At 47.1% G+C, this 26,107-nt stretch overlaps 1 protein-coding gene across 4 annotated transcripts; it reads left to right on the forward strand.

The window, feature by feature from the left end:
• The first annotated feature begins 4 nt into the window (after window positions 1-4).
• Window positions 5-24,991, forward strand: STK36 (serine/threonine kinase 36). Of its 4 annotated transcripts, none has more exons than XM_042950173.1 (27): window positions 5-96; window positions 687-861; window positions 1,553-1,693; window positions 1,804-1,881; window positions 3,691-3,821; window positions 4,052-4,301; window positions 5,953-6,046; window positions 6,446-6,615; window positions 7,020-7,207; window positions 7,720-7,819; window positions 9,500-9,643; window positions 13,611-13,790; window positions 14,719-14,816; window positions 15,205-15,310; window positions 16,815-16,965; window positions 17,157-17,284; window positions 17,833-17,937; window positions 18,285-18,383; window positions 18,470-18,558; window positions 18,838-18,901; window positions 19,088-19,198; window positions 20,821-20,895; window positions 21,336-21,498; window positions 21,715-21,862; window positions 22,092-22,239; window positions 22,802-23,548; window positions 24,613-24,991. In XM_042950173.1, the coding sequence occupies exons 2-27, from the start codon at window positions 778-780 to the stop codon at window positions 24,754-24,756; spliced, it is 3,936 nt and encodes a 1,311-aa protein (XP_042806107.1). In that variant the 5' UTR covers window positions 5-96; window positions 687-777; the 3' UTR covers window positions 24,757-24,991. The 4 variants fall into 4 exon arrangements, with proteins under 4 accessions (XP_042806107.1, XP_042806106.1, XP_042806109.1 ...); XM_042950172.1 differs by lacking the exon at window positions 5-96 and adding an exon at window positions 173-280; XM_042950175.1 differs by lacking the exon at window positions 5-96 and adding an exon at window positions 180-242.
• Window positions 24,992-26,107: the final 1,116 nt, after the last annotated feature.

The raw sequence follows: 26,107 nt of genomic DNA on the forward strand, positions 1-26,107 counted from the left end.
CCTAGAAAGTGCCTATGGGTGGTCCGACGACTCTCCAATACTTCTGAACGCCTTTGTCCTCTGAACCTCTCTGACCAGTTCCAGCGAGCACATGTGGTAACAATGGGAGTCTAAAGAGAAAGGCAGCGGGGGTGGAGAAGAATTATAAGTCAGGCAAAATCCACAGGCAGCCGGAAGGGGCGGGGCTGAAGGCCAGGGCCTGCATCCCTCGGCCTGAGGAGCTTGAAGCTCCTAGGCTGGGGGTGAGAGTGGGGCTCCGGTCTGCGAAGCGCGCGGGCAGGTGGCACTGGCGGGGGTATTGAGGAGGTTGGCGGTGGCAGGAACCTGGGGAGACTGGAAGGGGCGGGGTCGGTAGGCGAGGCTGGATGGAAGGGGCGGGGTCGGGTGGGCGAGACGGGACGGAGGGGGCGGGGCCGAGGGGAGAAGCTGGATTGAAGAAGAGGGGGAGCGGTCGAGTGGGCGGAGCTGCGTGGAGAGGGGCGTGGGGCACGGGTTTCGGTGGGAACGAGGTTGGGTTGGGGGCCAGGAGGAGGTTGAAAAGGAGGGAGAACAAGAGGCGCTCTGTTTGTTCCCAAGATCTCATCTTTCCATCCACTCCACCCTACCATGTTTTTGAGGCCTGGATTATTATGAAAAAGGAAAAGGCAAGGTGGCTAACATAAACCTTTCTTTTATGTCCAACCCAGGCCTCCTAGATGTGTGGAGCTGTCCCTGGAGCTGTAGCCCTTCACCACCATCTCTACCTCCTTCCATCTGAAGGATCCTGAAACCTCTGTCATGGAGAAGTACCACGTGTTGGAGATGATCGGAGAAGGCTCTTTTGGGAGGGTGTACAAGGGTCGAAGAAAATACAGTGCTCAGGTGGTGAACAAGGAGGGATATCTCTTGGGTGGGATTCTACAGGGACCAGAATACGGACCTGTATTCCAAAGGCACTGACTCGGTCATTCCTCTTGTGGAGTGTGTGCTCTAATATTGGATTACTAGGTTCAGACCCTAGATCCACCATTTCTAGCCTTAGAACTGTGGATAAGTTACTTAAACTCTCAATGTCTCAGTTTCCTCATCTGTAGAATGAAGATAAGAACAGTATCTGATTGATGGGGCTTGAGGATTAAATATGATTCATGCTGAATCACTACATTAGTATAGTGTCTGGCACCTAGTAAACAATAAATTTTATTTTTATTATTGTTATTATCTATCATACCACGCAGGAAGAGATAAACCACCTTAACTTTATTCTTCCTTCCTCATTTTTTCTTCCTTCTCTTTCCCCTAAATCTCTTAAATTTTTACCCAGAGTTCTTTACCCAGATCAGAACACCTCTCCCAGATTCCACCAAAGGGATCTGTCTGGCAGAGGCTGTTTTCTCCTAGGGCAAGAGGTGGGGGGAGTCTGGATAAGGCCAGGGTACTGTAAGGAAGAGGAGTAGGAGACTAGCAGGTAATGAGAATTTGCCCAAACAATCTGAAGGCTGAGTTCTGGAGCTCTGAGGTGAATGTTTCAATAGCATGGTTAGGCCTTGACTCTTCTTCTTACCACTGACAGGTGGTGGCCCTGAAGTTCATTCCAAAACTGGGACGTTCAGAGAAGGAGCTGAGGAATCTGCAACGAGAGATTGAAATCATGCGGGGTCTGCGGCATCCCAACATTGTGCATATGCTTGACAGCTTTGAAACTGACAAAGAGGTGCACTTCAGTTTTGGGTCACCTCTCCCCAGGAAGAAAGGTCCCCCAAATTTCCCAGCCTCAGAATGCATAAATCTGGAGCCATCAGTACCATTGCCTTCTCCCTGCAGGTGGTGGTGGTGACAGACTATGCTGAGGGAGAGCTCTTTCAGATCTTGGAAGATGATGGAAAACTTCCAGAAGACCAGGTATGTTTCCTGGCTCAAACTTGTCCCCTACCCTGACCTCTTTTCAGATTAAGGACTGGTAGCAAAAGCTGAGGGCACTGAGATTCTCCATTTTGAAAACTCCTGAGGAAACTATAAGAGCCTAGGTATATATAGAGACAGTGTGGCATGTCAGTAAAGTAGGTGAACACTGGAGCCAAAATCTCTGAGTACAAAGTTGTCTCTGCCACTTTCTAGCTGGATCCTTTTGGGCGAGTTACCTTAACTTCTTAGCACTCAGTTTCCTCATTTAAAAATGGATGTCATCGGGGCACCTGGGTGGCTCAGTCGGTTAAGCGTCCGACTTCAGCTCAGCTCACGATCTCGCGGTCCGTGAGTTCGAGCCCCGCGTCGGGCTCTGGGCTGATGGCTCAGAGCCTGGAGCCTGCTTCCCATTCTGTGTCTCCTTCTCTCTCTGCCCCTCCCCCATTCATGCTCTGTCTCTCTCTGTCTCAAAAATAAATAAACGTTAAAAAAAATTTAAAAAATAAAAAAAATTAAAAAAAATAAAATAAAAATGGATGTCATTTTAATGTCTGTCTCATGAGACTATTGTGAAGATTAATGAACTCATGTAAAGCATTTAAATCTTTAAAATTTTTTTTTTTAATTTTTGAGAGAGAAAGCTTGAGCATGGGAGAGGCAGAGAGAGAAGGAGAGAGACAGAATCCCAAGTAGGCTCTGCACCATCAGCATGGACCCCGATGTGGGGCTCAAACCCATGAACTGTGAGATCATGCCCTGAGCCAAAGTTGGATGCTTAACTGACTGAAACACCCAGGCACCCCTCATATAAAGCATTTAAAAGAGTGCCTGATGCACAGTATTCAACATTGCTGTTATTAATGCTTTTGCTGTCACCAGATAGCACGTGTGGTGGTACCAGAGAGGGCAGGAAGGGAATAAGAGTTGTTGTTAAGGCAGGATTCACCACCAAGATCTGCTGGTTGGCAGTGGGATTTGGTGGAACACATTCTCCAGCCACACTCATTCTAGGGATTTCTCTGTACTCTAACAAGTAGCCCCCCTCCCCAGGACTTCCTGTTGTAGCAATCCATTTCTTTCTAAGCATTGTCATTTGTAAGTCATCATCATACTTATTTTGTCTGTCTTATTTGTTGTCTGATTACTTGTCTTGAGAAAAAAGACTTTGTCTTGTTTAATAACAGCTAATATAGAGGCACCTGGGTGGCTCAGTCAGTTGAGCATCCGACTTTTGCTCAGGTCATGATCTCCCGGTCTGTGAGTTCGAGCCTTACGTCAGGATCTGTGCTGATGGCTCAGAGCCTGGAGTCTGTTTCTGATTCTGTGTCTCCCCCTCTCTCTGCCCCTCCACCACTTGTGCTCCGTCTGTCTCTCTCAAAAACTAAATAAACAAAAAAAAAAATTTTTTTTTTTTTTAGTAACAACTAATGTATATTGAAGGCTTACTAAATGCCAGGCACCATTCTGAGCATGGCATGCTTTGACTTGTTTAATCCTCACAATAGTCCTATAAAGGAGGTGGTATTATTATCATGAGCTTACAGATGATGCGTATGAGAGGCACGAGATAATTTGCTCATCCCAGGTCACAGCTAGTGAGACTCGATACATTTTCCTTGAACGAGTGAATGAACAAATGAAAGAATGAGTGAATGGGAGTCAAGAGCTAAGGAAGATGTGGGAAGCTCTGGAAGAAAGAGCGAGAAGAGAAGATCTCATCAGTAATTTAGGGAAATGTCTTTGGGCTCGTCAGTAGGCTCCTTCCTCTGGCCTCTCCTTTCCTTCCCCTGCCTGTTTGACCCCTAGGTTCAGGCCATTGCTGCCCAGTTGGTGTCCGCTCTGTACTATCTGCATTCCCACCGCATTCTCCACCGTGACATGAAACCTCAGAACATCCTCCTTGCCAAGGGTGGTGGCATCAAGCTCTGTGACTTTGGGTGAGGACCCTGACCTTCTGTCTCAGCTTCCAGTTCTGCAAGGAGTCTTCGACCATATGCCTAACTTACCTGGACCTCATTTTACAACCCGAGCTAAAAGACTGGGGGTTCCTGTTGGGTCTTTGGAAGGTGTTCTCTGTTTGAGTTTGGGATATCTCACACCATGATAGGCCTTGTTTTTACTGAATATGTTTTTTCTCTTCCCAACTCTGTTCCCTCATCTCCTGCAGATTTGCCCGGGCAATGAGCACCAACACAATGGTGCTGACATCCATCAAAGGCACACCACTTTATATGTCTCCAGAGCTGGTGGAAGAGCGACCGTACGACCACACTGCAGACCTCTGGTCTGTGGGCTGCATACTGTATGAGCTGGCTGTGGGCACCCCTCCCTTCTACACTACCAGCATCTTTCAGTTGGTCAGCCTCATTCTCAAGGACCCTGTGCGCTGGCCGACCACCATTAGTCCTTGCTTCAAGGTAATGAACGTCGAAAGGGAGATTACTTTTGCATTAGAAACCTGTCTTCCTCTGCCCTGGTTCCCTTTTCCAAAATCTGGGGCAAGACTGCAGTTACTGAACTAATGTGGGAGCTGGGCCAAGCTGCGTTGCTTTTCTGCTGCAGGGGCTTATTCTGGGAGGCTGTTCTAAACTCTGCAGAATTTGGGAATACCAGCCAGCCCCTCCTTGGGGCGGGCTATTCATATACATAGTGGGCTATTCATATGTATGTGTGTGTGTATATATGTGTATATATATTCGTATGTATGTATGTGTGTATATATGTGTGTGTTTTTTTAAGTCTATTTATTTGTTTTAAGAGAAAGCACGTACGCGCGGTGGGGAGGGACAGAGAGAGAGGGGAGAGAGAGAATCCCAAGCAGGCTCTGCTCTAGTGCAGAGCCCAATGTGGGGCTTGAACTCACGAACCTGTGAGATCATGACCTGAGCTGAAATCAAGAGTTAGATGCTTACCCCACCTAGCCACCCAGGTGCCCCCGGGGCAGGCTATTCTTTATCACAATGGTAAGGTAGTTTCAAGCCACCAGAGACAGAAACTGTCCTTTTACACATCCTCTCTTCCACTTACTTCCTATCAGATGCAAAGTCCTCATGATATCTAGATTTGCCCACAGACTTCTTAGTCTTCTTCCTGAAAGAAGGAATCTTCAGAAATCCAAATGGCCAGAGCTAGTGGGGCTAGATCAGCGATTAGGGGCAGATGATAGAAGTGGTATCTGTTGATTGCAGCTAAGTCTCAGGAGGTGAGGGAGGGAGGGAGAATAAAGAGTTGACCCTTTTTATTTCTTATCTAGGGCAAAATTTGGGCCCTCAATGGAATTTAAGTGCAACCTTTTCCCAGAGTGCAGTCTCATTATAACTTTCCCTTGGCCTGTCTAAGATGAAAAGGGACAAGTTTCTCCCTAACCTATTTAGTTGGGGAGGCTCAAATAATTATCAAAAAGAATCTAAGCAAAAGAAATTTAAGTGGGTGATCTACGTAGGATATTCATTCTCCCTTAGAGCAGACAGGCAGGCATCTTCAGCAAGAGCCACAATATACTAATCACCTTGTTTTAGAACCGTGGTCATAGTCGACCGGTACCTTCTATCCCTATTTTAGGCCCAACTGGGGATTTTCCCAAGGATACACCATAACAGATACACCGTTTTCAGAGGCAGTCTCCCTTCCCTTCTACCATCTCAAGACTTGCTGAAAGATTTCTGTTTTTCTGTGCTCCCAAACACATCTTTACACAATGACTTGTGTGTGAGTGTGCTTTTAACCACCAATGCTTCTGGTCCTACCCAGCTGCAAACAAACCCGCAATCAAAGGGAGGGCAAAGTGAGCAATTCGGACTCTTTTGAATGTTTGCTTTCTGAAGATGATTGTGAAGGTGACAGTAAGTCTCTGGACAGGAATTGGGGCTCTGCAGGAGGTGAGGCAGAGAAGTCTGTCTCTGAAGCCAGCTAAATGAGGCCTAAGGATAGGATTAGAGAGGGCATGATCAAGACCAGCTAGTTTGCTCATGGAACGGACTCAGGAGTCTTGGTTTCCTAGTTCTGCTGGTGAGTTAGAGGGAGTCTGTAGGAAAGCGATGACCCATGGGGTATTTTTTCTCTCCACAGAACTTCCTGCAGGGACTGCTCACCAAGGACCCTAGGCAGCGTCTGTCCTGGCCAGATCTCTTACATCACCCCTTTATAGCTGGTCGCGTCACCAGTGAGTCATTGGGATTCCCAGGGCTTTTACACTTCCCTGGTACTCTTTCCAATCTACCCCCTTCCCCCAGTGTCTGGATGTAACATGTCTGATTTACCCTACCAGCTGGAACTTTCTTCCTAACCTTTTGCCTAACCTTTGGCACTTCTCTTGCAACCCCACTCCCTCTTTGTCACATTGTCAAAATGGCCTCCTTCCACAGAAGCCTGAGGACACTGAGCCTCCTTCCACAAAGCCTAACCTTTGGCACTTCTCTTGCAACCCCACTCCCTCTTTGTCACATTGTCAAAATGGCCTCCTTCCACAGAAGCCTGAGGACAACTGAAGTTGTCTCTGGCCAAGTGGAGATGGTGGTGCAGCCCCAGTGTGATCACATATTCTCCCTCTTCTTCCCTACAGTAATAACTGAACCAGCAGGCCCAGATTTGGGTACCCCATTCACCAGTCGCCTACCCCCAGAACTTCAGGTCCTAAAGGACCAACAGGCACACCAGCTGGCCCCCAAGGGCAATCGTTCTCGAATCTTGCGACAAGCCTGTAAACGCATGGCTGAGGAGGCCAAGCAGAAGGTATGTGGACAGAAGGGAATATGTGACATGACCAGCCTAGTGACTGAGAGAATTGGAGAAGGAAGGTTGAGAAAGGGCCATGAATAGGTTTCATTCTGCCCTCTGAGTAGGTACCATTCATACCTATGAATGATTTTGTTTTGTTTTTAAAGTTATTCATTTTGAGAAAGGGCATGCGCAGGGGAGGGGCAGAGAGAGAGAGAGAGAGAGAGAGAGAGAGAGAATCCCAAGCCGGCTCCACACTGTCAGCTCAGAGCCTGATGCAGGGCTCAAACTCAGGAACCACAAGATCATGACCTGAGCCAAAACCAAGAGTCAGATGCTTAACCCACTGAGCCACCCAGGCAGCCCACCCCACAACCAAATAGTTTTGATTCAGTGTGTCTCCTGCCCATTTCCCACAGAAACACCAGAACACAGGACCTGCCCTTGAGCAAGAGGACAGGACCAGCAAGATGGCTTCTGGCACAGCCCCTCTGCCCAGACCAAGAGCCACTCCTCAGGAACCAGGCCTCTTGGCTGGGATCTTGGCCTCAGAAATGAAGAACAGCTGGGCTGAGTGGGGGGCTGGAGAGGCCCCCCCTGTACCTTGGTGAGGAGGGGCTAGCCAAGGGTTTATAGATGGAGGTCCCTTGAAGATCTTTGGTTTTAGTCAAAACAAATACAAAATGGTGCCTATCACTAGCCACCACCTAAGTATGGACAGGGCCCTCGGAATCCAGGTCCTGTGTTCTTGAATTCCGATTCTGGATACTTTCCTGATTCATCAGTGGTAATGGGAATTTTCCTTTCTTTATGCCTCAGTTGTACATTAACTGAGAAGGAAAGAATTGTCTCCATGTAAAAGGGAAGATATTTGAGTTGAGAACTACAGGTGAAAACTGCCAAGGTAGGCTTGAGAGTAAGGTTCAAAGTGGAAGGGCAGTCAAGGATATGTGTAGTGGTCAACATCCTGTCCTGCCATATCCTAGAAGAAAGCTCTCTTTTATCCAGTCCTATGTGGCTCGTTTTTCATTCGTATCTTGGGCCTAGAGAGAGGAATATGTAGATGAACCCTAAGCCTCACAGGTCTGGAACTCTTCCTGTTCCCTGTTCCTCTGGCAGGGAAAACCAGATCAGCCAGGATTCTGAACCAGCTGTCCTAGAGCTGAGGCCAGAGGTGGTGAGCCAGCGGAGCATTGATGCAGTGGACCTAGAAAATGAGGTGAGCTGTGGGGGCCCCTCTTGGCCTTGACCTTGCCATCAGATGTTGGGTCTGGGTACATGTTTTTCTAGAACAGTGATTCCCAACCATCCAAGAACAAGCTCCCCTGGTGTTAAAAATTGCTTTCTTACTATTAATTTGTAGATTTTTAATTGCACAGTATAAACATGTAATTATCAAAAATTGGAACACATGGGTAGAAATGAAAGTCCTTCTTGCGTCTTACCCCAGTTCCAGAGGTGTCTGCCATTATTAGTTTAGTCTTTCTTTTTCCAAACGTTTGCACTTCTACATGTATGTATACGCATACATAGAAATCTGTAGTTTGACTATTTTAATGTTATTGAGTTCACACTACATGTACTGTTTTACATCATGCCTCTCTTACCAGATGATTCATTTTGGAGATCTTTCTACATCTTAGCATATAATTCTACCTTAATCTTTTCTGGCTTTTTTTTTGGGGGGGGGGGGTAGTTAACTTTTTATTTTGAAATAGTTTCAAGCTTCAAGAATAATTGTGAGGATACCACAAAGAATTCCTGTATGCCCTTCATCCAGATTCACCAACTCTTCAAATTCTGCCACAGTGGCTTTATGAGTTTCTCTCTGTATATGTCTGCTTATATAAGGGTGTATCCTCTTTCTTGAGTCCTTTTAGGGTAAGATGCAATCATGTCCCTTTACCCCTAAGCACTTTAGTGCACATTGGTTAAGAACAAGATCCTTGACCTACACTACTACAGTACAATTACAGAAGCCAGAAATTTAACATTGATATAATTCTGCTACTTGATCTATAATCCATATTCAAAGTTTGCCGATTGGTCCAGTACTATTCCTTATAGCAAAAAAAAATTTTTTCCTGGTCCATGATCCAATCCAGGGTTATGCATTGCTTTCATTGTTATAGCTCATTAGTTTCCTTTAATCTGGAAAGTTCCTAGTCTTTCTTTGTCTTTCATGACTGACAGTTTTGGGGTATACAGGCCAGTAATTTTGGAGAATGTTCCTCAAATTGATACTTTCTCATGATTAAATTCATTTATGCAGTTTTGGTCAGAATACTACATTAGTGATGTGTCCTCAGTACTATAATCTTTTTTTTTCTTTTTTTTTTTTTTGTTTTTTTTATTTTATATTTGAGAGAGAGAGACAGACAGAGCATGAGGAGGGGAGAGGCAGAGAGACAGAGACAGAATCCGAAGCAGGGTCCAGGCTCTGAGCTGTCAGCACAGAGCCTGACATGGGGCTTGAACCCACGAACCATGAGGTCATGACCTGAGCCGAAGTCGGACGCTCGGATAGTTAACCGACTGAGCCACCCAGGCGCCCCAGTACTATAATCTTTTTAATAACTTCATCATATTTCTTAATATGGATGTGCCATGATTTATTATTCCCTTACTGATTGCCTTTATGACATTGCCAATTATTTTAAATTATAAATGGACGTATTGTAGGTACCTCTTTATGAACACATGCCAGTGTTCTCCAAGAGACTTTTCAAGACCCCTCACATACTGCCAAACTATACCTTTTTAAACCGGCGGTTGAAGCAAATACATCTGTGTTGAAGGATTCCCTGGTTCTTGCATTTACTCCATGATTCTGCAGGTTGAGGGCTACTACCCTTGAACCTTACACACTTCTGACCTTGTTCGTTCCCCTATGCCTCAGGAGCCCGACAATGATGATGAGTGGCAGCACCTGCTAGAGACCGCTGACCCTGTGCCTGTCCAGCTGAAGGCCCCCCTCACTCTGCTGTGCAATCCTGACTTCTGCCAGCGCATCCAGGGTCAGCTGCGTGAGGCAGGAGGGCAGGTAACGGGCAGAAGGATACTGTGGATGGGATTAGACTATTTTAATCACAGATGAGGTATTAAAAAAACATAAGGAGAAAAAGAAAGCTTGTCCCTTTCCAATTCTCTTGCAATCATCCATCTATTTAATTCAAGATTTGCTAACCTCCTTTAGTGACACAGAAAGAACAGGCCTTAGGTTTCTCTTTCTTTCTTTTTTTTTTTAATGTTTATTTATTTTTGAGAGAGAGAGTGCAAGTAGGGGAGGGGCAGAGAAAGGGAGATATAGAACTCGAAGCAGGCTCTAGGCTCTGAGCTATCAACACAGAGCCTGACGTGGGGCTCAAACTCACGAACCATGAGGTCATGACCTGAGCGGAAGTCAGATGCTTAACCAGCTGAGCCACCCGGGTGCCCCATTGGGTTCTCTTTCGGAAGGGAAGAGCATTCACCTAGAGCAGGGGTCAGCAGACTGATGGTAAACGTTTTAGGCATTGAAGAGCAAGAGGCAAAAATGGAGGGTATTATTTAGTACTTCCATAGTGAGAGAAAGCGCTTTTCCACGAAATCTTTCCTGATTAAATTTAAAATCTTAATTAAATCAGAAAATTTAAAAAAGTTTAAATAAGTTAAAAATAAGTATACAATATTTTCTAGTATAGTATACTAATGAGAAGAATGAGATTCTTTTTTAAGGAATAATATTTTGCTTAATTGGTATTCATAGTGTTCTCTCTTACAAAGCCTTTCCTTTTTTTTAATTTTAATTTTAATTTTTTTTAATATGAAATTTATTGTCAAATTGGTTTCCATACAACACCCAGTGCTCATCCCAACAGGTGCCCTCCTCAATGCCCATCCCCCGCTTTCCCTTCCCTCTCACCCCCCCCATCAACCCTCAGTTTGTTCTCAGTTTTTTAAGAGTCTCTTATGTTTTGGCTCCCTCCGTCTCTAACCTTTTTTTTTTCCTTCCCCTCCCCCATGGTCTTCTGTTAAGTTTCTCAGGATCCACATAGGAGTGAAAACATATGGTATCTGTCTTTCTCTGTATGACTTATTTCACTTAGCATAACACTCTCCAGTTCCATCCACGTTGCTACAAAAGGCCATATTTCATTCTTTCTCATTGCCACGTAGTATTCCATTGTGTATATAAACCACAATTTCTTTATCCATTCATCAGTTGTTGGACATTTAGGCTCTTTCCATAATTTAAGCCTCTCGTTTTCTGAAACACCATGATCTTCCTTCCTGGGAACTCGCCAGAATGTTGCCTGCATTTCTTTCCTTTTATTTTCTTTAAAGTTTTTTTTAATGTTTTTTTTTTTTAATTTATTTTTAAGACAGAGCATGAGTGGGGGAGGGGCAGAGATAGAGGGAGACACAGAATCTGAAGCAGGTTCCAGGCTCTGAGCCATCAGCACAGAGCCCGACATGGGGCTCAAACTCACAAACTGTGAGATCATGACCTGAGCTGAAGTAGGACGCTCAACTGACTGAGCCACCCGGGCGCCGTTTTTTTTTTGTTTTTTTTTTTAATGATTTTTAGGAAATTTACCAAGTTATGAAACCATCACTATAATCTAGTTTTAGAACATTTTTATCTCCCCAGTAAGATCCCTCATACCCATTTACAAGTCATTATCATTCCCAAAGCCCTGGTCCCAGGCAACCCCTAATCTACTTTCTGTCTCATATATTTGCCTGTTTCAGGTAGTTCACATAAATGTAATCATACAGTACACAGTTTTGTTTTTTCTTTGTTGTTTTTTTAATGTTTATTTCTGAGAGAGAGAGCGAGAGAGCACATGCACGCACCAGCGGGGGAAGGGCAGGGAGAGGGAGACAGAGAATCCAAAGTGGGCTCCACACTGACTGCAGAGAGCCCAGTGTGGGGCCCAAACTCACGGAACCACAAGATCACAACCTGGGCCAAAGTTGCACACTCAACTGACTGAGCCACTCAAGCACCCCAACACCCAATTTTTACATCTGGTTCCTTCCACTTAGCGGAACATTTTTGAGGTTCCTTCTTCTTGTGACATATCAATACTTCATTCCTTTTTATTGCTCATTCTCATTAGAATTCTGTCATATGGCTATATCACATTTCGTTTCTTCATTCATCAGTTGATGGGCATTTGAATTGTCTCCACTTTTTGGCTTTTATGAATAATAATGCAATGAACATTCATATGGAAGTATTTTTGTGGATATATGTTTTCATTTTTCTTCTGTGGATACCTAGGATTGCCGGGTTGGATGGTAATTTATATTCAACATTTTAAGAAACTACTAAACTATTTTCCAAAGTGGCTGCATCATTTAACATTCCCGCCAGCAAATGTATGAGGGGCCCCATTTCTCCACATTCTTGCCAGCTTGTATTATTGTCTTTTTATCACTGCCACTCTAGTGAGTGTGAAATAATGGCTTATTGTCATTTTAATTTGCACTTTGCTAATGACTAATGTGGAGTGTCTTTTCATGTGCTTATTAGCCATTTGTGTATCTTCTTTGGTGAAATAGCTCTTCAGTACTTTCGCTCATTTTTAAATTGGGTTCCGTCTTCTTGAGTTATAAGAATTCTTTGTATATTCTGGATAAGAGACCCTTATCAGATATGTGATTTGCAAAAATTTTTTCCAGTCTATGATTTGTCTTTTTATTTTCATAAGAGTGTCTTTTGAAGCACAAAGGTTTTGAATTTTGATGACATTCAATTACCATTTTTTCTTTTTGTGTATTATGCTTTTGGTGTTATGTGGAAGACATCTTTTCCAAACCCAGAGTCAGAAAGATTTCCTCCTATGTTTTTTCTAAAAGTTCTTTTTTGATGCTTATTTATTTATTTTGAAAGAGAGAGAGAGAGGGAAAGCACTAGTGGGGGGAGGGGCAGAGAGACGGAGAGAGAGAGAATCCCAAGCAGCCTCTGCGCTGTGCTGTCAGCACGGAGGCAGATACAGGGCTTCATCCCACGAACTGTGAGATCATGACCTGAGCCAAAATTGAGAGTCAGACACAACCGGCTGAGCCACCCAGGTGCCCCCATCTGAACTACTCTTTAGCTGTGTGATTATTGACTCCTTACTTAACCTATCTAGAAGCTTTAGTGCAAAATGGTTAATTGCATTTCCTGCACAGGGTTATTGTAAAGAGTAAATGAGCAAATAAGTGAAAAGATTTAGAAACACTGAATGGCATATGATAAAGCACTTGATGTAAACAATACTCTCTTTTGAAGAGTATCCTTTTATTTTTTAGAAATTTTTAATTTATTTTTGAGGTGGGGGGACAGAGAGACAAGAGAGAGAGAGAATCCCAAGCAAGCTCCGCGCTGTCAGCACAGAACCCGACACGGGGCTCAATCTCACGAAACTGAGATCATGCATGCCCTGAGCCGAAATCAAGAATCGGATGTTTAACTGACGAGCCACCAAGGCGCCCCTAAAGAGTAACCTTTTAAAGAATAGCCATTTCAAAGTATCATACTGACCCTACTTTGTAGGCTATATGAAAATAAGTGGCAGGCTAGATTTGGCCTGTAGGTCATACGTAGTTAGTCAAGTCCTGATCTAGAGTTGGATGATATTGCTTTATCTGTCTGGAGTTGAATGACACTGTTTTGCGTCCATTGTTTTTAATCTTTGGAAGTGCGTGTGGGCACGTACATATGTTTTTTAAAGTTAAAGGCTGGAGAAGGGAGGGAGGAGATAGGAATGGCACTGGGCCTGACAGATTCTGAGGGAGGTCCCCTGTCCCTTGGTCACCACTGTTGTAAGTCAAGTGACCTGACCATCTATATCTATATTCTTCTTCCTTGTTACTGCTTCCCTTTTTTTCTCTTCTCCTTCTTTGGGTTTTAGAGTCCCGAAGAAAGGAATGAGAACATTGGTCTGCTTTGCCAACTCCTTGGGGACAATTAGTATTTGTGACTCCTTTTCCCTCTGATAAGATCGATTACTCTCTCTTTCCCTCGTGTCGCCCAGATCCTGAAAGGCATGCTGGAGGGTGCTTCCCACATCCTTCCTGCACTCCGGATCTTGAGCAGTCTTCTGTCCAGCTGCAGCGACTCTGTTCTCTTGTACTCCTTCTGTCGTGAGGCAGGGCTCCCCGGGCTGCTGCTCAGCCTGCTCAGACACAGCCAGGACAGCAACAGTATCCAGCAGGTAAGCAGTAGGCCAGGAGCCTTGAAAGACTTCCAGGACTTTCTGCTCCTTGGATTTCTCTTCTTCAAAGTGCCGTATCTATTTGGCCCACTGCCTTTTCTTTTCTTTCCTCCTCTCTGGTTAGTAGACCACGAGTTGCATACCCCACTGCCTTCTGATATCAGGCAGATCCCGTCAGTCAGGGAGGTAGACTCTGTGTGACTGTATGAGAGTAGTGGGGAAGACGACAGACCGGAGATCTCGTGCCCAGTCTGAATGGGACATGCCCTCAGCTTCAGCTCACTGTTGCCACATGAGAACACGGGCCCCGTGTTGCCAGATCTTCCAGTTTTCCAAGAGAAGCTAGAAATCCAGATTTTTATGCTCAATTTCCCAATATTTAGAGCACTGTGGTTTGGAATATTAAATCCTAGGTTTTAATTGACCTGCTTTTATAGAACAGAGTACTGAAATTCAGGGATTAATCAACTTATACACCAGCATTAGCTTGTAAATGGCCACAGGGACAATAAATGGAGGAGGTAGGATAAACAGAGGAGGTAGGCATGAGGCTCAGGGTGTCTAAGGCCAGATCTGTGCTACCCCACGCTGCATTCTGCTGTGGCTGAGCTGAGAGGACAGAACACTGAAATGTTTAACGGGAAGCTGCATCCTGCTGGTGAGTGTTAACCTTGAATGTTTCTAAGGAATTTAGAAAGGAATTTGAGCTATTTGAAAAATAGAGCCTCCTGAACTCCTAAATGCTATTCTGGCCAAGCGAGATACAGGCTGTTTACAGCCCCCTGGCTGCCCCTTTGTTACCTCTAGGTTTCCTCTTTCTGTCCAGAAGCCTCCCTGTTTGGTCAGCCTGACTGGATATCTGACACCTTTTTCACTGCCTTTTCTCTTCGTCTACCTTGCCCTTATTCTCCGTCCTCTTCCCTGGCAGCAATGTTGGTATGGGACCTTCTTACGGCACCTGATGGCTGTGATTCAGGCCTATTTTGCCTGCACCTTCAATCTGGAGAGGAGCCAGACAGGTGACAGGTGGGATGAGAGCCAGCTTTGCTCTGTTGGCCACTTCGGCTTCAATTTCTACCCCCAATTCTTCCTTCCTCTGTTAGGAAGAGGCTAAGTAAGGAGAAAGCAACAGGTTAGGGATCCCCTGATTCTCTTAAGGACCAAGACCACTCTAAGTTCACCCCAAGACTTTGAGGTTCTAAGGGTCACCATACACTAAATGGAAGGGTCACAATTTAAATAACGTAGAGAAAATGGCAAAGAAAGGTCTTGGAGGGTATGTAAGACTCTGTGTGTGTTTAGTGGGGGGAGGGGAAGGAGCATTCTGATATATTCCTTTGCACAGATTCTCCTACCTGCAGAACTGACGTTTACCACACGTGGGCTTTTAGAGAGATGGGCTATTTTTTCCCAGCCTACAGGTGTTTCAGGAGGCCGCCAACCTCTTTTTGGACCTGTTGGGGAAACTGCTGGCCCAACCAGATGACTCTGAGCAGACTCTAAGGAGGGATAGCCTTATGGTAATCTGCTCCCTTGTCCAGATTTCTGTCTCTGATATCTTTCCATGTTTCTCCCTTTCCCTTTCTTATAACTATAGAGGGTTAGATCAAAGTAATAGAACAAACATTTATTGAATACCGACTGTGTGCCTTATGCCACTTGAGTACGAGAAGGTCCCCATTGTCAAGGGACTAGTAGTCTAGTAGGAGAGATGAAAAATGATCAAGGACAACAGCATGAAAAGTACATTAGAACTTGTATAAAACTTGTATAAAGTACAGAAGCACCACTGAAGAAGATATGATTAATATTACTTGGGGAGTCATAGAAGAAATCTCAAAGGAAATCATCTTTGCTAGGATTCGAAGAATGCATAGAAGTTTGCCGGGTGGGTGAGACAGAAAGTAGGGAAGACATTCTAAGCAGAAAGAGCAGCATTTACAAAGGCCCAGAGGCATTAAGGACTGTGGCCTGTTTCAGGGAACCACAAATAGAAGTATTTCTTCTTTTTTTTTTAAATTTTTTTAATGCTTTTTAAATTCATTTTTGAGAGACAGAGAGACAGAGCATGAGTGGGGGAGGCGCAGAGAGAGAGAGGGAGACACAGAATCTCAAGCAGGCTCCAAGCTCTGAGCCGTCAGCACAGAGCCCAATGAGGGGCTTGAACCCACGGACCGTGAGATCATGACCTGAGCCAAAGTCGGATGCTTAACTGACTGAGCCACCCAGGCGCCCCTAGAAGTATTTCTTTTTGAAGAGACTTGCAGATGGACTAGTATTTCCCAAATGTATTTGCCCTACGACTAGCAAGCTAGTGTGTTCTCGCCCCTGGACTCTGGAAATGAGGGACAGGAGAATAGAAGATTGAATGAGAAGATAGCAGAGTTCTGACTGATCTCCAAGGAGACACTTAGGGAGGAACATGAGCAAGGAAATAAACAGTTGCCTAGCCATTGTTCAGACTGGCAATTGGGAACACAGATCTGGGCTGCATTTCTGCCTCCAGTGAGCAGTCCATTCGAACTCTTCTAGTCTGAGAGCCTATTTTAACCTCCCTCATCCTTTCAAGTCAGGAAGCTTTCAGCGTCTAACCTAAACTTTGACCATCAGTGACTCACATTATTGGCCAGCATTTGTCATATGTCACTGTGCAGTGAGTGCATAGGAAGTTTGGAATAAACACCCCACCTCCTGAAATTCTGAATCAGTAAGACTGGGTTGGAAGGGACCCAGGAATCCCCAGGAATTCTCATACTCATGGACTACAGATAACACTTTGAGAAACATCATCTAGGAAGCAGCTGATCAGAGAATAGGATTGATAACCTAAAATTGCCATCCTTGAAATGTGAAGGCAATTAATTATAATGCATTTTCTGTGTGAGGAATACTTAGAATGCCACAGCTGGTCCCCCTGGGTTTTCTCCTTTATTCTCAGGTTTTCTGGGGGGATTCTTGCTCCTTACCCTAAACCCAGTCAGTTTTCTGCTGCCCTAATGTTAATGCCGCCCTTGTCTCCCTTAGTGCTTTACTGTTCTGTGTGAAGCCATGGATGGGAACAGCCGGACCATCTCCAAAGCCTTTTACTCCAGCCTGCTGACTACCCAGCGGGCTGTGCTGGATGGGCTCCTTCATGGCCTGACAGTTCCCCAGCTCCCTTTCCACACACCCCCAGGTAACCAGAGTAGGGAGCGGAGGTTCTCTTGCCTTCTGAGTAACTCCGGCTGTGCCCTCCCGACTGCCATTGCCTCGAAGAGTGCCTGGCATTTAGTAAGGGCTCAGCAACTAACTATGCACTGAGAGAATGAATGGGGATCCGAGACAAACAATCAGACCCCACCCTGCGTTCTTTGCTTTTCTCCATAGGAGCCCCCCAAGTGAGCCAGCCACTACGGGAGCAGAGTGAGGACCTGCCTGGAGCCATGTCCTCTGCACTGGCAGCCATATGCACTGCTCCTGTGGGGCTGCCCAGCTGCTGGGAAGCCAAGGAGCAGGTCTGAGCTGCAGTTTCTGATTTCCTCTCATCCATGTTGCTGGAGATGAGGCTGGCCTCAGCTTCTCAGAAAGGCAGAAAAACAAGCATTTTTGCTTCCCCTTACTCTGTACTTCCAGAAACAGATGCTTCCACCTGGGTCTGGTAATCTGGCCACTTGTTGAACACGATGTCGCCAAAATCCCAAAACCCTTGGCCAGCTGGCTAGAGAGCTCATTGACAAACTGCCCATGTGGTAGGGTAGCTGACCCGAAGCCACCTGTGATGCTGCCTCAAGGGCTCAGGATTTAGATTTCCTGCTCCCTTTTGGCCAGCAACACTTTCCTCTATACCTGTCTCTACTAGGGCTAAACTAGGCCATGACTTTTGGTTCTTCTTTGGCGTTCTTCTTTGGCCATGAAGACTGGGAATAGAATGGGATCTGAGGTTCCTGGTGAACCTGAGGAAGAGTGGCTAGCAAGGGGTTGAGAACCCTGAGTAGTTGGAGATATGAGAGGAACAGGATTGGAATATGGGAATGGGGTTGAGGCTTCAAGTATGTCCCTACAGATCTCTCAGCATTTGGCGAATCAGCTCACCAAGGACAACAACCAACTGAGACCGTCCCTTATCTCTGGCTTGCGGCATCCCATCCTGTGCCTACACCTTCTCAAGGTACTGCCTGTCCAGAACTCTTGGGACTTCAGATTTCTTTTTAACCCCCAAGACCAAGAGAGAAAGACACTGAGAGAGACAAGAAACCCCAGAGGGTCCCTTTCTGCTTTTCAGTCTGTTCAACCTGAGATGACCCCACTGTTAGCCAGTCCTCACTAGAATAGAGCAGTAGCCCTATCTCACCGTCTTATAGCAAGAAGAGGCGGAAGTTGGCCTAAACTTCTCGAATTGCCCCGGTGTGGACACTAGATCTGCGGAGAGGCTAGCCTGCTTCTCAGCTGAGCCTTCTGATCCAGGAACCCAGGGGCTGCTCGGCTTCACTGACAGACTCCTTCCCACTCCTTTAGGTTCTCTACTCATGCTGCCATGTCAGTGAGCGCCTGTGCCATCTGCTAGGGCAAGAGCCCCTGGCCTTGGAGTCACTGTTGATGCTGGTCCAGGGCAAGGTAGGCCAGGAACACAGGCAGGTATATCGTGGTGGCCCTACTGTCTCAATCAGAAGTTGCTCTGATATCTTTGGTTTCCTTTGTAGGTAAAGGTAGTAGATTGGGAAGAGTCTACTGAGGTGGCACTCTACCTCCTCTCCCTTCTTGTCCTTCGGCTGCAAGATCTGCCGTCTGGGTAAGCCTGAAGTAGGGTCTCTCATCTGGAATCTTCCCTCCCGATAGCTCACCCTGATGTAGAATATGGGGAATGGCACCTTACAGCCTATCCTCAGAAGGGATGGGGATAGAAGGGATGGGGATGTTCTCTACACAGAACAGACCTAGATTCCTACCAACTTTGTGCCTTGGGGCAATGGTCATGCAGCCGTGTGGAGAGTGCCATCCAGCGGGGAGGGAGGCCACTCCCTAGCCTCCTTTCATTTGGTGCATCCTTTGATGAATCTTCTTTTTCCAGAATGGAGAAGCTAGGCAATGAGATTGCTACTCTCTTTACCCATTCACACGTTGTCTCTCTCGTGGTGAGTTTTCAGTTTTCCCCTTCTTCCCCTTTTCACCCTGCCACCCAGGCCTGCGGGGTGCACGGGCATCACTCTCATCAAGAGGTGGTTATGAGGCATTCTTCTGGGCCAGAGACATAAATCTTCTCTGCCTGTCGTGACTACTGTGCAGATTCAGACATTCCTTCTCTTCCTCTAATTCCCCAGAGTGCAGCAGCCTGCCTGTTGGGTCAACTTGGTCAGCAAGGGGTGACCTTTGACCTCCAGCCTGTGGAGTGGATTGCCGCAGCCTCACACGCTCTGTCTGCCCCTGCAGAGGTGAGGTATACCGGAGAGGGCACAGACAACATTTTCACTGAGTCAGACCCAGGACTCCACTTGGGGGCAAGACTGAAGCGCCAGCATGGCTGGGGCAAACTAAGCAGTCGTTCCTTTCCTCCCTGTCTGCCCCCAGATGACAGCTTCTCTGAGCCCAGACTGGGCTGGCACTTCCAAAGAGGGACAGAGGGAGGGGGGACCTGAGTTACCTACTGGAGGATGAGATCTTCCTGCCTACTTTAGTCTCCTCCCGCAGAAGCTCCTGCTCCTGTTGTTAGGGTCATTTCAAAAGCTTAATCTCTTCCCCTCTGACTACAGTTTGGCTTCCCTGTCCCCCCTCCTTCTCCTTAACTGAAATGGAAAAGGTGGCTGGCATCCTGAGAACTCTTGAGGAATCCAGTCCATTGGGTAGCCTCCTTTCTGCTTTCTCCTTTTCCGGGCCTTCCCCCCGCCCCCTCCCTCTCCTTTTTAGGTACTTTGGAACCCCTATTTCTTTCATTTTGAAATAAGGATAGACTTCATATTCAAATGATCATCATCCTTATAGATGCAGAATTCTTTATAATTTGGAAAGCACCTCACATCTTATCTTACAACACACTTGAAAGAGAGACGCATGAAATGTAATGAGACTCACCTGCTTTTTCTAGATAAAGTTGAACTTCAGAGAGGTGGTACCAGTTGTGATGACACTCACATTCATCCAGGAGCCCCAGTCAGAAATCTGGGAGTCATCATAGACTGTGTTCTCTGCTCCATTATTCCCCCATCTAGATGGTTCCCCCAGGTCCCATGTGTTCCGCCTTCCTGTTGTGTCAGATCTTTTTTTACCTGGCACCATCACTGCCCTGCCTTAGTTTGTGTGCACACCATCTATCTTGCACTGTGGCACTTGCCCGCTGAAGGATCTCTATTCTAGGCTCTCTCCTCTCCAGTCTATTCTCTTCACTGCCACCAGGGTGAGCTTTCTTAAAAGTCTAGTCATTTGTTCAAGTATTTAGCACAGAAGTATCTATTGAGTACCGAACACTATTCTGGGTTCTGAGACTACAGCAGTGAATAACAGAGATGAAAATCTTGCCCACGTGGAGCTTGTGGAGCTCAGTGGCTTCCCATTGCTTCCGGGATAAAGTCCAGACTCCTTTACCTTCTCCTCAAAGCTCATCTGTTACCTCTGGGCTCTATAATCCTGCTATACCAGGAGTTACCACTTCCAAAATTCACTATCATTTTTCATGACCTGCCTTTATTTATGCTACAAGGAATGCTGTCCCTTCCTGCCACCTCCTTCTCTTGACTGCTTTTTGAACTTTTAATTCATCGGTGTTCTACCTCCAGAAGGCAGAGTTAGGCACTCTCAACTGTGTCTCCACCCCCACCCCAACCCCAGCCTCTTGTGTGGCAAGTGTCTTCCGACCCTACCAGATGATGTGTCTTTAGAGCAGAGGTAGTCATTGAATGAATAGTCAGGAACCAGGACTTGTGTAAGTCCAGGAGAGCTTTCCCCACTACACCAGGCAGAGGACAAGCTCTTTCTGCCTGACCAGGAGTTGCAGGCATGGGTTTGTGAGGCCCCTTCATCTCTCTTGGGGATCTGCATTCTTCCTGCCTCTCTCTGTCAGGTCCGGCTGACTCCACCAGGTGGCTGTGGATTCTATGACGGCCTCCTCATCCTGCTGCTGCAGCTTCTCACCCAGGTACAGGTGCATCCTAGGTTGGATGGGAAGGCAGGAGAGACAAACTAGGCATTTTGATGAACCGCTAGACGATAGGAATGAAGAAGCAACCCACACTTGCCTCTTCTGTCAAATAAGGTGGCTGTGATTACGTTCAAAAGGGCCCCCCCTGCCCTCATCGTGGACCCTTTCTGGGGAATCCCAGCTGCATCCCAGGATTCAGTGGGGAGAAGAGCTGTAATTCCCTGGTTTCTAGCAGACACTTGGGTTAAGATGTGATAAGAAAGGCAACTAAGACAACAGGGAAATCCCACATTGTTGGGAAAATGGAGGAATTATTTCTGGGACTCCCTTTCCTTAGAGGTCAGGGATAAGAGTGAAAAAAAAGAAAAGAAAAGAAAAAGGCATTTTGATACCTGACTTTGACTTCCCTACCCACCCTCCTTCAATTTCATCTCCAGCCAGGGAAGGGTAGCCCGATAAGGGACATGGCTAGCTCAGAAATGTGGACCATTCTATGGCACCGCTTCTCCATGGCTCTAAGGCTCCCCGAGGAGGTGTCTCCACAGGAATCACAGCCATCACAAAGCCCAGAGCCAGACTGGACGCTGATCTCACCCCAAGGTATCTTTCCATAAGCATGGCCTCCTTTGATCCTTTTCAAGAGGAGGCAGCCTAGAACTGGGTTAGCCCACAGAGATTGCAGCCGCTGCCCCCTGGGGAGAGGATGGCACAGACTGCGCTGGATGGGAAGGGGACTAAATAGGTGGGGGCCCTGGAGAAGCTGGAGCATCCGGGGCCCTTCCTGCACCACTGGGTCTCCATTCTCGGTGTTTCCAGGCATGGCAGCTCTGCTGAGCCTGGCCGTGGCCACCTTCACCCAGGAGCCCCAGTTATGCCTGAGCCACCTGTCTCAACGTGGAAGTATCCTCATGACCACCCTGAAGCACCTGCTTTCCCCCAGCTTCCTGCGTCAGCTGGGCCGGGCGTGAGTTCGAGCTAGAGGAGGGAGACCAGACTGTCCAGACAGTCTGCAGTGTGGCGGTGGGGAGGGGTGGGCAGGAGAGCCGTAGCTGACAGCTTGAGCTATGAAGCCAGAAATAGGACTGGTGAGGTTGGAGAAGGGGCGCTGGACTCGGGGATTTGAGAAGGGGGCAGAGAATAATAAAGGGTGGGTGAGTAAAACCGAGTAAATCCTTCCACGCTGCCCTCCTTAGGCCTCACGGGTCTGGGTTTCTGCCCGTCGTGGTGCTCTCTGTCTGCCAGCTCCTCTGCTTCCCCTTCGCCCTGGATGTGGATGCCGACCTCCTTGGAGGTGTGTTAGCTGACTTCGTGGACTCAGAAGTCACAGCCCGCCTGCTGCAGGTATTTGGGAAAGCCACCAGGCGTGAAGGTGGAGGAGGAAGATGGCCGACCACGTGTATTGTAATTCACTTCCCAACAGCTCCAGGGCTCCCTTGAGCCCCTGGAAGAGTGGAGCATCTGGCTTGATGTAAGCGTTGGAGTGGAGAAAGCATTCAGGCCTGAGCAGAAGCACTGGTTGGAGCTGGGGCTGGCGCCTCCCGTCTCCATCTGTCCCTCATCTGGATCTGTTGAAGCTCTGCGGGGAGGACATCCCAGTCTGGGCAGGGAGACTCAGCTCCTCAGCCAGGAGTCACTTCTGTGCAATCCTTGGCATTCAGCAGTGGGTTTTTGAAGGCAGAGAGCCTGAGTCCTTGCAGAGCAAGGAATGATCCTGCACCTGTTCTCTTGGGCTCCACAGTCTCACGTGGAGGGCTCGGGTCAGGTCTTCCAGCTCTCTGTGGTATTTCTCAGCATAGCTTGGCTTTTCTCTTGGCCAGAGCTTGGGCCCCTTCTAGCTACCTCGCTGCGGTGAATTCTTCCTCTCCCTGAACCACTTTGCCTGCTCCTCTATCCCTTCTCCCAGGTCTGCTGCCACCATCTTCCGTTGACGCAAGTTGAGTTGCCGGTCAGCCTCCTCACACACCTGGCCCTCACGGATTCCACCTCTCTCAACCAGTTTGTGAACACAGTGGCTGCCTCCCCTAGAACCATCATCTCCTTCCTCTCAGTTGCCCTCTTGGGTGACCAGCCGCTGCTGACCTCTGATATTCTCTCCTTGCTGGCCCACACAGCCCGAGTACTGTCCCCCAGCCACTTGTCCTTCATCCAAGAACTCCTGGCTGGCTCTGATGAATCCTATCGGCCCCTGCGCAGCCTCCTGGGCCACCCAGAGAATTCTGTGCGGGCCCGCACTTACGGGCTCCTGGGCCACCTGCTGCAATACAGCATGGCTGTGCGTGGGGCACTGCAGAGCCAGGCTGGGCTGCTCAACCTTCTGCTGCTGGGGCTTAGAGACAAGGACCCTGCCGTGCGGCGCGGTGCCAGCTTTGCTGTGGGCAACGCAGCCTACCAAGCTGGTCCCCTGGGACCTGCCTTGGCAGCCGCGATACCCAGTGTGACCCAGCTACTTGGAGATCCTCAGGCTGGTGTCCGGCGCAATGCCGCGTCAGCTCTGGGCAACTTGGGCCCTGAGGGGTTGGGGGAGGAGCTGTTACAGTGCCAAGTACCCCAGCGGCTCCTAGAGATGGCCTGTGGAGACCCCCAGCTAAACGTGAAGGAGGCCGCCCTCATTGCCCTCCGGAGCCTTCGACAGGAGCCCTGCATCCATCAGGTACACCCCTGGGGACTTCCGGACCATGACGATGGGGTTGTATTTCATGACATTTTTCTGAGATAGCTTTAAGGAATTGGGATGCTGCGAAACCCATGGGCGGTGTCTTGGAGATGGGTGTGCCATCTACCATCTCCCACCCCGGCAAAGGGAAGGAATGTGGGAGAGGGCTCTGATGAGTGGCAAATTCCCAGGATCTCCAAGCCCAGGGGTTCTCTCTTCTTGAGGCTATGTGGGAAGGAGGTGAGGCCAGATGAGGTGATGTTGAGGTCTAGAGGGATTTCATTCTGGGGGCTGGGAAGGGGCTATCTTTTTTCTTTTTTTTCTTTTTAGCACTTACCACGTGAAAAGCACCATGCTAAGCATTTTACCTTTATTACCTGGTTTAAGCTATTATATTCCTCATTTTGCAGGTGAGGAAACTGAGGCACTAAGGATTTAATAACGTGCCCAAGTTACAAAGCTAGTTTGGGGGACTGGACTTCTGAGTTCAAGGGTCTGAGTCCTGAGCCCATACCTTAACCACTGCTTTATTCTGCTTTTTGTGCTTGTGACATAAGTAGCCTAATGGGAATCACACATCTACCTATGATAAGGCTAAACCTCCAAATTATAATAAAGCAGTGTGGGAACATTGGCTGGTTCATGCAGAACAGAAATTTTGACGGGATGGTGATGATGTAAATTATGGGATTTTCTGGCAATCCATATGGGGAAATAATATAAGAGACTCTTGGTGGTACTGAGGTTAAGACCCACTGGTCAAGATTCATGACTAGGAATCACACTTTTTGACTTACTGTCACTGCTGCATTTATGACCCCTTCCTGGGACAAATGCATGGATCCCTCGGTGCCTCAGTTTCATGGTGTGTAACCGAAGAGAATGGCAGTAGACCTCCGGTCTCGATGAGCCCTCTCTCCAAAGTTTCTCTTTCCCCGCAGAATGTATATTGATTCCCCAGGGGCCCACTGTCTTTTTCTTTCTTTACTAGAGTGGGAATTGCCGGGCCAAATGAGAGTCCTCTGCATGTCCTATTCTGTCATCTGCTGTCTGTCTCACAGGTGCTGGTGTCTCTGGGGGCCAGTGAGCGATTAGCCATGCTATCTCTGGGGAATCAGCTCCTGCCGCATAGCAGCCCCAGGCCTGCCTCTGCCAAACACTGCAGGAAACTCATTCACCTCCTGAGGCCAACCCACAGCTCGTGATCTCAGATTCCTACGGTCCATCCACCCACTTTCGTTACCCCTCTATTGCCAACCTTTTTCTACTATTCAAGCCACCAACTCAACCAAGAACTAAAAAGAGACTAAAAAAAGAGATAAGCTACAAGTCAAATGATTTAAGAACAAGAAACTAGAAGAGATTTATGTATAAAGCTCCCTCCTTTCCCCAGATTCAGGATGATTTCAATCAGTAAACTTCATTGCTGTTGGTGCCAGAGAAGATTCCTTCCTTTTCTACATGCAGGGGTCTTTCTCCAATAATGTGCCTTTAACCCCAGGAGCATACCTCCCAGACCTCAGGGAGGTACCTTCTACCTGAGAGGCCGCTTCCTTTCTAGAGCTTGTATAATCCTCCCAACAGGTTCTTGCTTTTGTGCACTGGCCCTAGGACAGTGATGAAGACTGAGCCCATCTCAGCTCTAGGCTATGGGGATAAATGCTGCTGTGGATGGTTTCCTGACCCATAGCCCACATTCCCATCCATGGGTTATGGTAGAGAGTCTTTTCTTTTTTCTTTTTACTTTCCCCTTTCTCCCCTCCCCTTTCCTCTCCTTTCCTTTATTTCTTTAACTTTCTCCTTCCTTTCTTTCTTTTTCTTTTTCTTTCTTTCTTTCTTTCTTTCTTTCTTTTTCTTTCTTGTTTTTCCTTTCTTTCTTTTCTCTCCTTCCTTCCTTCCTTCCTTCCTTCCTTCCTTCCTTCCTCCTATCCACCCATCTTTTCTATGTAAACTCCTGTAGTAAAAGGTATACCTCACCTTACTTGGAGATGCCAGGGTAAGAGCTTGGGTGGGGGGTCAGCTCCTCTCTTGGCTGCTGGTTGGTGCTGCAGCTCTTGTGTCCCGTTCACACAAGACCATGGTTTGGGACCCTATTTATTTATATCTGTTCCTGCCTTCCAGCTTCCTGCATCTCAGCTGAGCTACATGTGGTCACCTACTTCCAAGCCAAGACCAGTGGAGCTGAAATAGGGAGAGATAGGATTAAACAGAGCCGTACATTGGATTGCTTTGTGATCTCAGGCTTAGTGATGAGTTTTGATGTTTGATGGAGTTTCAATGTATAGGGAAGCCCAATTGCTTGAGAAGGGCAGCTGTTTAGGACATCGTGCATTTCACCAGAAAGAGATGTTTGGCAGACCCATTAGAGTTGAGATCCAGCTGGAAACATACTACAAAGTTTCAACCCTGACTCACCGGATGGCTTGCGACAAGCTTCCCGGAGCCTTCCTTGGTTTCTCTATCCATAAAATGGGGGTATTACTTTTTGTCCTTCCTTAAATTCCAATTGTTTTTTGAAATGAAAGATGAATAAAGTGCCTTAGTTTTATAAGGAAT

Source organism: Panthera leo, chromosome C1 (assembly GCF_018350215.1).
Source record: "Panthera leo isolate Ple1 chromosome C1, P.leo_Ple1_pat1.1, whole genome shotgun sequence".
Lineage (NCBI taxonomy): Eukaryota > Metazoa > Chordata > Mammalia > Carnivora > Felidae > Panthera > Panthera leo.

Excerpts from the sequence above, each read along its gene's own strand:
- STK36 (XM_042950173.1), top strand. The coding sequence starts at position 778 with ATGGAGAAGTACCACGTGTTGGAGATGATCGGAGAAGGCTCTTTTGGG. Across the intron at positions 7,820-9,499 it reads CAGTGGACCTAGAAAATGAG|GAGCCCGACAATGATGATGA; the intron begins GTGAGCTGTGGG and ends CCTATGCCTCAG. Across the intron at positions 16,966-17,156 it reads CCCTTTCCACACACCCCCAG|GAGCCCCCCAAGTGAGCCAG; the intron begins GTAACCAGAGTA and ends TTTTCTCCATAG.